At 44.0% G+C, this 14499-nt stretch overlaps 1 protein-coding gene across 1 annotated transcript in view; it reads left to right on the top strand.

Annotated features, from left to right (window-relative positions):
• Window positions 1-14499, top strand: part of LOC105489143 (glycine decarboxylase) — a 116340-nt gene that overhangs the window by 23476 nt on the left and 78365 nt on the right. The window contains exons 3-4 of the mRNA XM_011753833.2: window positions 1139-1274; window positions 11441-11605. Of these exons, the coding sequence (XP_011752135.2) occupies window positions 1139-1274; window positions 11441-11605 (301 nt within the window). The remainder of the gene's footprint in view (window positions 1-1138; window positions 1275-11440; window positions 11606-14499) is intronic.

Below are 14499 nucleotides of genomic sequence, written 5' to 3'. Positions count from 1 at the left end.
GTGAGACTGGATTAGTAATCCTTTAATTTAAAGTTGTGTGACCCCGGCCAAATGACTGTCTTCAATCCTCAGTGTCCCAGGCCGCATGAAAAGCATATGGTACAATTCCTGGCAGAATAATGTTCAATAAATATCAAATGCTATTATTATTTTGTTATTATACGAATGACCCGAGAAAGGGTCCCACCTGCATCCAAGTACGTTTATACTTCTTAATTACCAAAGTGCCTTCATGAGAATGCTGGTAGAAACTGCATGAGGGTGTTTTTGGTTTTTGTTTTTGTTTTTGAGATGGGGGTCTCACTCTGTCACCCAGGTTTGAGTGCAGTGGCGCCATCTTAGCTCACTACAACCTCCACCTCCCAGGCTCATGTGATCCTCCCACCTCAGCCTCCCAAGAATCCCGGACCACAGGTGCGAACCACCACGCCTGGCTAATTTTTTGCATTTTTGGTGGAGACGGGGTTTCACCGTGTTGCCCAGGCTGGACTTGAACTCCTGAGCACAAGCCATCCGCCCACCTCAGCCTCTCAAAGTTCTGGGATTACAGGTGTGAGCCACTGTCCCCAGCTTTGCATGAGGGTCTTTGATTACAACTGATATTTTCTATTTTGGGGTGATGGCCTTTTTATAAGTTGCCGTTTCAGTGACACAAAGGAGGAATGTGTAACTGAGTAGAACAGTTTTAGAGAAAATGTAGGTTATGTGTTAATTAGACTGAAGCCGTGTCTACTTCCAGAGAGTATAAGGCAGTTTAGAAGGTAAAACACAGTATTTTACTGGGAGTAAGACAGAATTTTTATTTAGCATATATACAGCAGAAACAGAAAGGGAACAGAAAAAGCCTGGAATGAGGCAAGTGTAAAAATGGGCAATTCTAGCAAACAGAACTGAATAAGGAAGAGTCAAAACAATGACGAGGGGCCAACCTTGAGGAGAAATTGAGTGTTGTTTGGGAATTTTTTTTTTTGAGATATCGCATACAGTACTTAGTGTTGGTTGGATGGAAGACTCTTAACATTTTCCATATAGTTATTCTCTCATAAATATTCAAACAAAGTGAGGGTTTTAAACTGTAATTAGAGCTCCTTTCTGAGACATCTTCTCTCTGTAACATTTCTCTTTTTCCCACAATCAGGTGAAAATGAAATCCTTGCAACTCTGCATGCCATTTCAAGCAAAAACCAGATCTGGAGATCATATATTGGCATGGGCTATTATAACTGCTCAGTGCCACAGACGATTTTGCGGAACTTACTGGAGAACTCAGGATGGTAATGTATTTCTCGGTTCAGGAACAGGACTACTATGATTTGCATAATTCTCTCCATCCTCCATCTGTCCCCTGGCAGTCTCAGAGACTCCACACTGACACCCACCCCCCAGTGCTGTCTCCAACCTCTGGGAGCCTACCAGGTTTCTCCGGTTTGGGAAATGTTCTTGCTCAAATGTTGAGGAAATTGAAGTTTCTTCCCACTTCTAGTCCCATAAAATCTGCTAGGATGCTAAATTGTGGATCTGGTCATCTCTTCCTCTTCTCCAACTTAATTTCTGTGCTGTATTTGAGTAAGATGTGAAACCTGCAGGTGGGTAGATTCAGGGCTTTACTCCTCCTTGGAGACCCTGGGACTTAGGCTACTTCTGAGCTGTCTCAGTGAGTCAGTGGTGGAGTCTGGGAGAGAATCTTGGTCCACTGTCTTCTGTCCACCTGACCACCCTGCCCAGATGGAGTCTTGCTGTGTATCCCAGTCTGTAGTACAGTGGCGTGATCTTGGCTCATTGCAACCTCTGCCTCCCAGGTTCAAGCAATTCTCCTGCCTCAGCCTCCCAAGTAGCTGGGATTACAGGTGCACGCCATATGCTGGACTAATTTTGTATTTTTAGTAGAGACGGGGTTTCACCATGTTGGTCTTGAACTCCTGACCTCAGGTGATCTGCCCACCTCGGCCTCCCAAAGTGTTGGGATTACAGGCATGAGCCACCACACCCGGCTCTTCTGTCAGGATTTTTAAGGGGGACAGATAATCGTGTTCCCTTCCCCTTCCACCCCCAAAATTTTTGTTTCACAACTGACTGACAAAAAGACATAGTGTTGGAGATCATAATATCAGCTTTATTGCTAGCACTTTCTAGAGAAAGAGAACATGTGCATTCTGTAGACAGGCTCTTCTAGAAAAGATAAGAGAGAGGCCTGAGCTATGCATGCTCAGTTACTTATTCCAGTCTCACCTCAACAGTTAGATAAGTCACTCCTTTTTTTTTTTCTCCCTGAGACAGTCTTACTCTGTCGCCCAGGCTGGAGTGCAGTGGCACAATCTCAGCTCACTGCAACCTCTGCCCTCCGAGTTCAAGCGATTCTCCTGCCTCAGTCTCCAGAGTAACTGGGAATATAGGCGCCAGCCACAGCGCCTGGCTAATTTTTTGCATTTTTAGTAGAGACAGGGTTTCACCATCTTGGCCAGGCTGGTCTTGAACTCCTGACCTCGTGATCCACCCACCTTGGCCCCCAAAGTACTGGAATTACAGGCATGAGCCACCGCGCCCGGCCATCACTCCTACTTCTAGGGGTGTGTGTGTGTGTGTGTGTGTCCATCTGTGTCTGTCTCCTGTCCACTCTGGTCCTCACTGATGGTGGGTGTGTGTGTGTGTGTGTGTGTGTGTGTGTGTGTGTGTGTGTGTGTGTCTGTCCATCCATGTTTATGTCTCCTGCCCACTCCAGCCCTCACTGATAGAACAACACTGATAGCATTTCTCCTGCATTTGAGAAAATACTTCTAGTCCACTTCCATGCTATTTCATTGTTTTCCATTGCTGTTTGCTGTATGATGTAAATAATCAAATAGGCCAGGCGCGGGGGCTCATGCCTATAATCCCAGCACTTTGGGAGCCTGAGGCGGGTGGATCACCTGAGGTCAGGAGTTTGAGACCAGCCTGACCAACATGGAGAAACCCCGTCTCTACTAAAAATACAAAATTAGTCGGGCATGGTGGCACATGCCTATAATCCCAGCTACTTGGGAGGCTGAGGCAGAAGAATTGCTTGAACCTGGGAGGCGGAGGTTGTGGTGAGCCGAGATTGCAGCATTGCACTCCAGCCTGGGGAGTTCAGGACATCTGCCTCTTCTGTTCATTGGGAAATAATGTCTAACTGTGGAGGAGGAAAGGTGGGGACTCCTAAGCCCTTCTTTCCCATCTTTTTGGATTGGTGCCATTTTAGACACCAGAAACATTGAGTTAAAATTTTATTTCAAATGAAATTTTAAGACTTAAAATTTTTAGTCTTAAAAGGAAGACATCTTGTTTGAAAATATAGGTGTACACTTTTCATTTCCAGCATGCAAACAAATCAAATATAGATGAAGTATGATGATAATTCCCAGGTGATTTTTTAAAAGTTAGTTTGTGGAAGAGATAACTTTAATTTCTAGCGGGATCATCATGATATGAGGACAGAGTAAGTTGTTGCCTCTGCAATTCAAAGGTATTCCTAGCAAGGGGCACATACTGGCTTTCAGATTAACATATGTAAAAACCAACTTTCCTAAAGGCAATTCAGGTTTCACTAATGGGAAATCATAAGTTGCATCAACAGGAGCTTTTGAAATACCCAAGTACATGCTCCCAATCAATGAGTGTTAACAATTTGATCAACACTTTGCATCTTTGTCTGCTTTTCCATCATTCCAAACATAATCCTGGTGCGGGCATGCGCTTTGTCCTAGATGCAATTATTTTTATCATTATAGGAGCCAGATGTCTCAGCACAATCATTCCTGTATTGCTGTCTCTGTACATAACTCCTAGTTTCAGTATGTTCCACTTTATTAATAAGGGGACAGGAAAATCAAAGAACTAATTTCTCTGTAGTGTATGTGAATGCGTTTGCATTCATGAAGGCTTCTTTTTCATTGTGGTATTGGTAAAAAAAATTGAATGGTAAACTCCAAGGTTAATTTCAAAAGAAAGTGGCCTGTTTCTCTTCCCCCTTAAGAAAAGCCTCAAAAGTACATGAACGGGCTGCAGCATTCCAGCCGTCTGAATACTGGCCAGCAGCCTTTACTCTTGGTGACTATACAGAATATTCACCATATTGCTTTCTGGCTGTGGGCGGATGTTAATTTACTGTAGGAGCAGCCAGTTTTGAGAAGGAGATGATGTTGTCCTATACTTTTCATTTGTTTTTCGGGTGCATTCTAAATACTGTTTCTTTCTATTCTCTGAAAGCTGATCTGAACCAGAGAGTGATACTGCACCCCACCAGTGCTGATAGGGAGGGCTGTGCATATGTGGGTGGTAGACTTCACATTATCATCCTTCTGAATGGTTTCCATAGAGATGGAACCAACAAATTCCGGTGACGTGAGGGGAAAATAAATGGATGACATAGCCTCGAAAGAAAACAAACATTTGGGCTCTTGAAAGACAATTTACGTCAGGTCTAGAATTTATTTTACAGGGTTCACTATTCCAAATTTTCTTTTTTTTTTTTTTGAGACGGAGTCTCGCTCTGTCGCCCAGGCTGGAGTGCAGTGGCGCGATCTCGGCTCACTGCAAGCTCCGCCTCTCGGGTTCACGCCATTCTCCTGCCTCAGCCTCCCGAGTAGCTGGGACTACAGGCGCCCACAACCGCGCCCGGCTAATTTTTTGTATTTTTAGTAGAGACGGGGTTTCACCGTGGTCTCGATCTCCTGACCTTGTGATCCGCCCGCCTCGGCCTCCCAAAGTGCTGGGATTACAGGCGTGAGCCACCGCGCCCGGCCCCAAATTTTCAACTACTGATAACATCAGAACATTTACATTTTCCTTGTAGCTATTTCTGTTTGGTATAATTTTGGCAGCAGGGTTAAAATGAGAGAATCTCAGGAGTGTTTGTCCTGCAAACCCCCATGACCCCCTTTCCCAATTAATTCCAAAAGACGGTCAAAATGATAGAAAACACTGAATATTTTGGGTGAAATGTTAATGCCATGTTGAATATATCAAGCCTCCTGTTTGAGCTGAGCTAAATGCCTTCTTGGATGTGCAGATACCTTTTTATATGTTAAAATATATTTAGGAACAAACCAGTTGAGTTAGTCGGTTGGAACATAGACTTTATAGATCACAGACACATTTTCTTAATCACTATGTTTTACCTAATTGAGTCAAACTCTTGTAAACATGATGGCAGGCCTTTTGATAGCATTTTTCTCCTGAAATGAGGGTTATTTATCATCCCACAGATCCGAGGCTTACTGTCCTTTAATAGATCATTGTTAAGAGCATTAATACCTGTTTTATTTCAGTAGTGCCAAAAACCTATAGACTAATACAAGAAGTTTACAGTGAGAGGAGTGAGATTACATATTTGGCATCTTTGCAAAACAACAATGTTAAAGGTCTCTACCTTTAGCAGTGCTAAATAACATTAACCTCACCTTGGACTTATAAAAGGGTTGAGAGAGAAATATTACATAAGGGATGAAAAAGATGTAACTAATTAGAATAAATAGTTTTTAAGTGGAAATATGTAATAATATCTAAATAGAATTCTGGGGAAGTCCTTTTGGGAAAGGTCTATCAGCATATGCTTTAAACATTTTTTTGAAGATGAAAATGAAAAAAAACTCCAACTTTTCAAGAGCCAGTGGGTCACTGAAAATACTGATCTTAAGCCAGGCATGGTGGCTTGTGCCTGTGGTTCCAGCTCCTTGGGAGGCCGAGGCAGGAAGATCACATGAGTCCAGAAGTTTGAGGCTGTAGTGCCCAATCATTGCACCTGTGAACAGCCACTGCACTCCAGCCTGGGTAGCATAGCACAAGCCTGTATACAAACAACAGAAAAGAAAATACTGATTAGGCCAAGTGCGGTGGCTCACACCTGTATCCCAGCACTTTGGGAGGCCGAGGTGGGCAGATCAGTTGAGGTCAGGTGTTTGAGACCAGCCTGGCCAACATGGCGAAACCCTCTCTCTACAAAAAATAGAAAAAAAATGTAGCCAGGCATAGTGGTGGGCACCTGTAATCTCGGCACCTGTAATACTCGAGAGGCTGAAGGAGGAGAATCACTTGAACCCAGGAGGAGGAGGCTACAGTGAGTGGAGATTGCACCACTGCACTCTAGCCTGGGTGACAGTGAGACTCCGTTTCAAAAAAAAAAAAAAGAAAGAAAAAGGAAAAGAAAATACTGGTTAAATACTAAGTTGTTTTTTTTTTAGACAGGGTCTCTGTCTGTCACCTGGACTAGCACACAGTGGTGCTCTAATAGCTCACTGTAAACTGGAACTCCTTGGCTCACCTAATCCTCCCACCTCAGACTCCTGAGTAGGTGGGGCTTACAGGTTTCTCGGCAGGCTAATTTTTTTTTTTTTTTTTAATTTTTAATAGAGACAAGGTTTCTCTATGTTGCCCAGGCTGATCTTGAACTACTTGCCCCAAGAGATTTTCCTCCCAAAGTGCTGACAGGTGTGAGCCACCACACCTAGCCTGTATACTGAGTCTTAAAACACATAGACACATATAGACAGAAAACTAGGGATTTTAAAAGTTTTTGAGTGTTCTTATAAATTCAAAATAACTTACAGATGCTAATTTACAGTTGCTATTATTCACTTGAATAATCTTTGGCAGTACATTAGTCTGATTTGAGCATTAAGAAAAATCTCTCATATAGACGATGTTATTTCCACTGAGAGCCAAGAGATACTGGCTAGAGCGAGGTTTAGTTATTTGTCCCCATTCACAAGTACACTCATGCCCTGTGTAGTGATATTTTGGTCACTGACAGATTGTGTATATGACAGTGGTCCCATAAAATTGTATTTCTGTATTTTTACTGTAACTTTTCTGTATTTAGAAACACAAATACTTAACCATTGTTTTACAATTGCCTATAGTATTCAGTACAGTTACGTGCTGTACATGTTGGTAGCCTGGGAGTGATAGGCTATGCCATGTAGCCTAGGTGTGTAGTAGGCTATACCTTCTAAGTACGTGTAAGTACACTCTTTGAGGTTCACACAACAATGACTAAATCACCTAATGATGGATTTCTCAGAACACGTTTCTGTGAAGCCATGCATGTCTGTAGAAAATTAGTAATATTAAGCCTTGGCACAGTGGCTCACTCCTGTTATCCCAGAAATTTGTGAGGCTGAGATGGAAGGATCAGTTGAGCCCAGGAATTTGAGACCAGCCTGGACAACATAGTAATACCCTGTCTCTATTAAAAAAAAAAAAAAAAAAAAAAGATTAAAACCCAGGGCTTCAGCTGGGTGTGGTGGCTCACACCTATAATCCCAACATTTTGGGAGGCCAAGGTGGGCGGGGTCGTTGAGCCCAGGAGTTTGAGACCAGCTTGGCCAACATGGTGAAACTCCATCTCTACAAAAAAATATAAAAATCAGCTGGGCGTGGTGGTACATACCTGTAGTCCCAGCCACTCGGGAGGCTGAGGTGCGAGGATTGCTTAAGCCCAGGAGGTGGAGGTTGCAGCGAGCCAGGATCAGGCCACTGCACCCTAGCCTGTGTGACAGAGCAAGACTCTGTCTCAAAAAACAAAACAAAAACAAAAACTCAGTGCTTCTTAATACTTAGTAGTTTTCAAGATGCAGGGATACTGTAAATCACTGTACTGTTTAAGAGAATGCAGACAGATATGCTCTTTCTGAAGAGGAACATGGCACTATGCACTGGGAGCCTCAGAACTAATGATCAGACTCGGCGTGATAATTACGCGTGACTCACACCTGTAATCCCAGCACTTTGGGAGGCCAAGGTGGGCGGATCATCTGAGTCGGGAGTTCGAGACCAGCCTGGCCAACATGGTGAAACTCTATCTCAACTAAAAATACAAAATTTAGCTGGGTGTGGTGTCGCAAACCTGTAATCCCAGCTACTCAGGAGGCTGAGGCAAGAGAATGGCTTGAACCCAAGAGGTGGAGGTTGCACTGAACTGAGATCGCGCCACTGCACTCCAGCCTGGATGACCGAGCAAGACCCCATCTAAAAAACAAAAGCCCCAAAAAACTAATTATCACATATAATTTGGAATTCTACTTCTAAGAATGTATCCTTAGGAAATAAGACAGAGATAAGGATCTTCACTATTATGCCATTTCTAATATTTGAAATCAAAAGTAGTATTCAACTGGAAGGAATGCATTAAATAAATTAAGATTTACATGAAGAAATTATAACTTAAATAATTTATTTCATAAATTATTTAAAACCATAGAGCAGTTAAAATTATGTTTTTGAATTGTATTTAAAGATGTTAGACATTGTTCATGGAATAATGTTAACTGAAAAAAGTTAAGGTACAAAAACTTCTTTTATTTTTAGTAGAGACAGAGTCTTGCTATGTTGCCCAGGCTGGTCTTGAACTCCTGGTGCAAGTGATGCTCCCACCGTGGCTTCCCAAAATGTTGTTATTACAGTTGTAAGCCTCCATGCCTGGCCAATACTACTTTTAGTATAAATAGTTTATGATGTAGAAAAGAGATTGGAAAAAATGCACCTGAATGTTAACTGTAGTTATGTTAAAGTTTGGAAATTGAGTGATTTTATTTCTCAATAGTTAACTGGGTTCTTTTGTTACAAAGAACATGTATAATATAATCATAAAAAAGGTAGTAAATGTGTTCCTGACACATAAGAGATGGTTAATGAATGGTAGCTGGTTTCTTTAACATTTGAAACACACAATAAAAAAAAAAAAAAATTGTGTTAATCATCTCACCACCCAGAGAAAACCAGCTTACATTTTGGTTCATCTACTTGTTCTTACAAACTTATAAAAACAAGATCATTTTGTATTTTACGAATTTATTTTTTGAGACAGGGTCTCACTCCCGTCACCCAGGTGGGAGTGCAGTGGTGTGATCGCAGCTCGTGTGATGGCGGCTCATTGTAGCCTCAACCTATCCTCCAGCCTCATGTGTTTTTTTTGGGTTGTTTGTGTTTTGAGATGGAGTCTTGCTCTGTCACCCAGGCTGGAGTGCAGTGGCTTGATCTTGGCTCACTGCAACCTCTGCCTCCTGGTTTCAAGCGATTTTTCTGCCTCAGCCTCACAAGTAGCTGGGACTATAAGCACGCACCACCATGCCCAGCTAATTTTTGTATTTTTAGTAGAGACAGGGTTTCACCATATTGGCCAGGCTGGTCTTGAACGCCTGACCTCGTGATCCGCCCGCCTCTGCCTTCCAACGTGCTGGGATTACAGGCACGAGCCACCGTACCCAGCCTTAGTTTTTTGTAGGGGTGAGGTTTCATATATTGCCCCGGCTGGTCTCGAACTCCTGGGCTCAAGTGATTGCCCACCTCAGTCTCCCTAAGTGCAAGGATTACAGGTGTGAGCCACCGCACCCAGCCTCCATCTACTTTTCTTTCTTTCTTTTTTGAAAGCTTTGAAACTAACATCTTCTTATCTTTGACAGGCAGTGTGGTGGGGAGGTTGCCTTTCCAAGCAGTACAATATCAGGACTTCGAAATAATTTCCTGAGACTTGTATTGGGGTGTTGGTGTGTGGGTGTGTGTATGTGTGTGTGTGAGAGAGAAAGAGAGTATGTGCGTGACAGAGAGTGTGTGTTTGTGTGTGTGTGAGAGAGAGAGACTCTGTGTGTGTGTGTGTGTGTGTGTACAACAGAATGGATTTTTGCTTGAACAGACTGGCTCAGCAACTGTAAATTAGTTTGCCAAATTCTAAGGGGGTGGTGAACTGGAATGAATGAGGCACACAATACATGGTGCAGGCAAATAGAAAGGGAAATCTGAACAGAAATGGGGTCATATAAAAGGCATAGACAACAGGCAGGCAGTTGTGATCTCGAATCAGACAAGAGCTACACACATGGCTCGACACCGTGAAGACAGATGTGGCACTACTCCAGCCAAGTGCTTAGATTGCTTGACTAATAAAAAACTTTCATTTTACTTGGAATCATTATTTGCTGTGTAGAAATACGTACACACGCAGGTATACACACATACAAGTTAGTCCATCTGATAAACAGGAAAGACTTAGTGTATCCATAAAGACAGGCACAGGATGTACAATAGGAAGAGAGAGAACAATATTCCAAAGAATTCATCACAGCACAGAAGAGAACAGGAAAAACAAGCAGTGTCTGCTAAAAGGAAATGATAATTAGACAATATGAATATAATACTATGCACTCATTGAAAATGATGCTGTAAAAAATATTTGCTGATGCGAGAGATGTTCATAATATACTAATTTTTTTTTTTTTGAGATGGAGAGTCTTGCTCTGTCGCCTAGGCTGGAGTGCAGTGGCGCGATCTCAGCTCACTGCAACCTCTGCACCCCCAGGTTCAAGTGATTCTTCTGCCTCAGCCTCCCGAGTAGCTGGGACTACAGGCGTGTGCCACCATGCCCGGCTAATTTTTTGTGTTTTTAGTAGAGATGGGGTTTCACCGTGTTAGCCAGGATGGTCTCCATCTCCTGACTTCGTGATCTGCCCACCTCAGCCTTCCAAGTAAAATAGGTCAGGCGTGGTGGCTCTCACCTGTAAGGATGAAGGAACTCAATTGGCTAACTCACATATCCAAAGCCACATTCTTGGCTAATAATTGAAGGAGATAAAGTTAGAATCCATGTTTATGTTGCCTTCTAAACATTTCCATCCTGGAATTTCAATAGCCATAGAGTTAACTGCCATGGACTCTTAGTAACTGGATAATGAGTATTCTTAAGTAGACCTCTATTAATTTCTTAGCATGTAGAACTTCTCCTGGTTAACATAAAACAAATATCCTAATAAATATATAAATAAAATATTTCAGTATTACATGTTAGATTCTTGGATGCTTTCCTATTGTAAACTGTGAATGAGGTCTTCTATCTAGGGGAAAGATAATAGCAAATAAAATTTGTGTTTATACTATTATAGGTAGCCTCAAGTGCAGTGGCTCATGCCTGTAATCCCAGCACATTGGCAGGCCGAGGCAGGTGGATTGCTTGAGCTCAGGAGTTTAAGACCAGCTTGGGCAACATGGTAAAACCCTGGCTCTACAAAGAATACAAACATTAGCCGAGCGTGATGGCATGTGCTTGTTGTCCCAGCCACTTTGGAGACTTAGGCCAGAGGATCTCTTGAGCCTTGTACATTGAGGCTCAGGGAGTCGTGATCATGCTATTGCACTCCAGCCTGGGTGACAGAGTGAGACCCTGTCTCAAAAAAAAAAAAAAAAGAAAGAAAAAAGAAAACCAGAGACACAAAAATAAGTACTGCTTATCCCCAAACAAAGGGTAATATTGTTACTGTGATTTAATTCTAAGCTTCTTTACAAAGGCCAAAAAGAAGCTTACTGATGTGTTATGTAATTCTCTTTAAGACAGGCTAATTATTTTCAGGTACTGAATCCTAAAACGAAGGTATTTTGTGTGCTTCTCTAAACAGCAGAGTCAGAGTTTGGACAAGACCTTTTGTTTCCCTTGCAGGATCACCCAGTATACTCCATACCAGCCTGAGGTGTCTCAGGGAAGGCTGGAGAGTTTACTCAACTACCAGACCATGGTGTGTGACATCACAGGCCTGGACATGGCCAATGCATCCCTGCTGGATGAGGGGACTGCAGCCGCAGAGGCGCTGCAGCTGTGCCACAGGTGAGAGGCCTCCCAAAGTGCTGGGATTCCAGGTGTGGGCCACCTCATTCGGCCTTGTTTTCTTTTTATAGTATATTGTGAATATTACTTTAGTCAGCTTTCTAGAGTATGACTTTCTAAAGAAACTGAAAAACTCAAGAGGTTCAAAAACCTAGAAGTTGGATATTTCCTCCCAGGGTCCTTCTTGGTGTCTCCACCCGGATTTTGGTTGGGGTTGGGGAAGATTAGACGGGAGGGCTGAGGTTGGCAGGCGAGGGGTGAAGACATCTGCACGTTTGGTGAGGGTACCATTTTTGGGAGGAAGGACAAGGAGCCGGTGCCAGGTCCCCCACTGGGAAGTGCTGGCATGGGGAAGCAGCCAAGCGCATGCCTGGGGGCTGCAAGGGTGGCTCCAGGGGCCAGCGGGGTTGTTTGGGGAACAGGGCGAGGTCTCTCAAGGCAAGGCAGTGAGGTTAGGGTGGCAACGTGACCTTAAACAGCTGACTCGGCACCTTGTTTTGGGAGGGCAGAGGGCGGGAGCAGGGGAGGGGGAAGCTCAATTAGAAGTGGACTTTGGATAGATGTGGCTGGGGGTGGGGGTGAGGGTGCTGCTTTGAGGGCGAGTGTGGGTTAGTCGTGAGGATCCCCCCATAACACACACACATGACTGAGCACTTGGGAGCCTCTCCGTTGTTCCAAACCTTGACAGCATAGCTGAGTGGAAAGGTGTGAGGGCCTCCGTTTGGTGGGGTTGTAAGAGGGTAGCAACAAAGGTCATGGCACTGTGGTCGAGGGTGGATTCTCAGGCCCATAGAGTAGGACTTCCATTATCTCCATGGCACTTGCATGGAAGTGCCATAATTTATTTAATCTCTTGTCTATTACACATTTAGTTTATTTCCATCTTTTACTGTTGTTAATAGTGCTTCGTGTGCATCCTTATAATAAATCTTTGTCAAAACTTCTGATTATTTCCTGAAGAGCCATTTCTAGAAGTGGAGTTACTGAATCAGGATGGACAATTCACAGTGGTTCTCCAGCTCATCCCCTTCCCTCATTTGCCTTGCCAGTACTTAGGAGCCTACCTTCCTGGTGGAATTCTCATGTAGATGGTCATCTGGTTGGGAAAGGTGCACACATTCACGCTGTGTCTTAGGTCTCGTGCCCCTAGCTCTGAATGCCCATGTAAGCCTCTTTTTTGGCTTCTGCAGACTTGGGGTGGGGAGTGAGCTCCATACTTGTTCAGCAGGTTTGGGGGCCTCTGGTACATTCCAGCCATCAGCCTTTCTGATTCCTGAGCAGCCGTTGGGGGTGAGTTCAGGTTCTACCTGTGTCAGGGACACACAGCAACAAAGGGGTGCCGTCCACATGCCTCTCTGGTTATTTTTCTTAGCTTTTCACTAATTTTCATCTTCCCTCTTTTTTTAAAAAAAATTGCTTTTTATTTCATTTATTTATTTATTTTAATTTTTTTTTTTTCCCCGAGACGGAGTCTTGCTCTGTTGCCCAGGCTGGAGTGCAGTGGTGCAATCTCGGCTCACTGCAAGCTCTACCTTGCGGGTTCACGCTATTCTCCTGCCTCAGCCTCCCGTGTAGCTGGGACTACAGGTGCCTACCACCACACCTGGCTAAGTTTTATTATTATTATTTTTAGTAGAGATGGAGTTTCACTGTGTTAGCCAGGAGGGTCTCGATCTCCTGACCTCATGATCCACCCACCTCTGCCTCCCAAAGTCCTGGGATTACAGATGTGAGCCACCACATCCGGCCTTCATTTATTTTTTTAAGGCAGGATTTGACTTTGTCACCCAGGCTGGGGTGCACAATCTCAGCTCACTGCAGCCTTGACTTCGCCAGTTCAAGTGATCCTCTTGCCTCATCCCCCCAAGTAGCTGGGACTGTAGGCCTGTGCCACCATGCCCAGCTAATTTTTGTATTTTTTGTGGAGATGGGGTTTTGCCATGTTGCCTAAGCTGGTCTTGAACTCCTGAGCTCGAGCAATCCACTCGCCTCAGCCTCCCAAAGTACAAGGATTACAGGCATGAGCCACCATAACTGGCCAATTTTATTTTTTTAATACAAAAATTGGCTGGGCATGGTGGCGCATGCCTGTAGTCCCAACTATGTGGGGGCAGTGTGCTGAGGTGGAAGGATCACTTGAGCCTGGGAGGTTGAGGTTGCAATGGGCTGTGATTGCACCACTACACTGCGGCCTGGGCGACAAAGTGAGACCCTGTTCCCTCCACGAAAAAATAAAATAAGGCCAGGCACGGTGGCTCACGCCTGTAATCCCAGCACTTTGGGAGGCTGAGACGGGTGGATCACAAGATCAGGAGATCGAGACCTTCCTGACTAACACGGTGAAACCCCTTAGCCAGGTGTGGTGGTGGGCGCCTGTAGTCCCTGCTACTCGGGAGGCTGAGGCAGGAGAATGGCGTGAACCCGGGAGGCGGAGCTGCACTCCAGCCTGGGCAACAGAGCGAGACTCCACCTCAAAAAAATAATAATAAAAATAAAATAAAATAAAAATAAATAAACTATTTTATTTATTAATTTATGTATGTATGTATTTATTTATTTAAGACGGAGTCTCACTCTGTGGCCTAGGCTGGCGTGCAGTGATGCGATCTCAGCTCACTGCAACCTCTGCCTCCCGGGTTCAAGCAATTCTCCTGCCTCAGCCTCCCGAGTAGCTGGGATTACAGGCACGCACCACCATGCCTGGCTAAGTTTTGTAGTTTTAGTAGAGCTGGGGTTTCGCTATGTTGGCCAGGCTGATCTTGAACTCCTGACCTCAGGTGATCTACCTGCCTCGGCCTCCTGTAGTACTGGGATTACAGGTGTGAGCCACCACACCTGTCCAGTTTACAGTTGTATCTAATCACTGTCCTTTGCTTTATTTTCTTTTTCCTCGT

This window comes from Macaca nemestrina, chromosome 14, assembly GCF_043159975.1.
Source record: "Macaca nemestrina isolate mMacNem1 chromosome 14, mMacNem.hap1, whole genome shotgun sequence".
NCBI lineage: Eukaryota > Metazoa > Chordata > Mammalia > Primates > Cercopithecidae > Macaca > Macaca nemestrina.
Note: the sequence above shows the minus strand (reverse complement) of the source record. Positions and strands in the feature narration are given on the sequence as shown.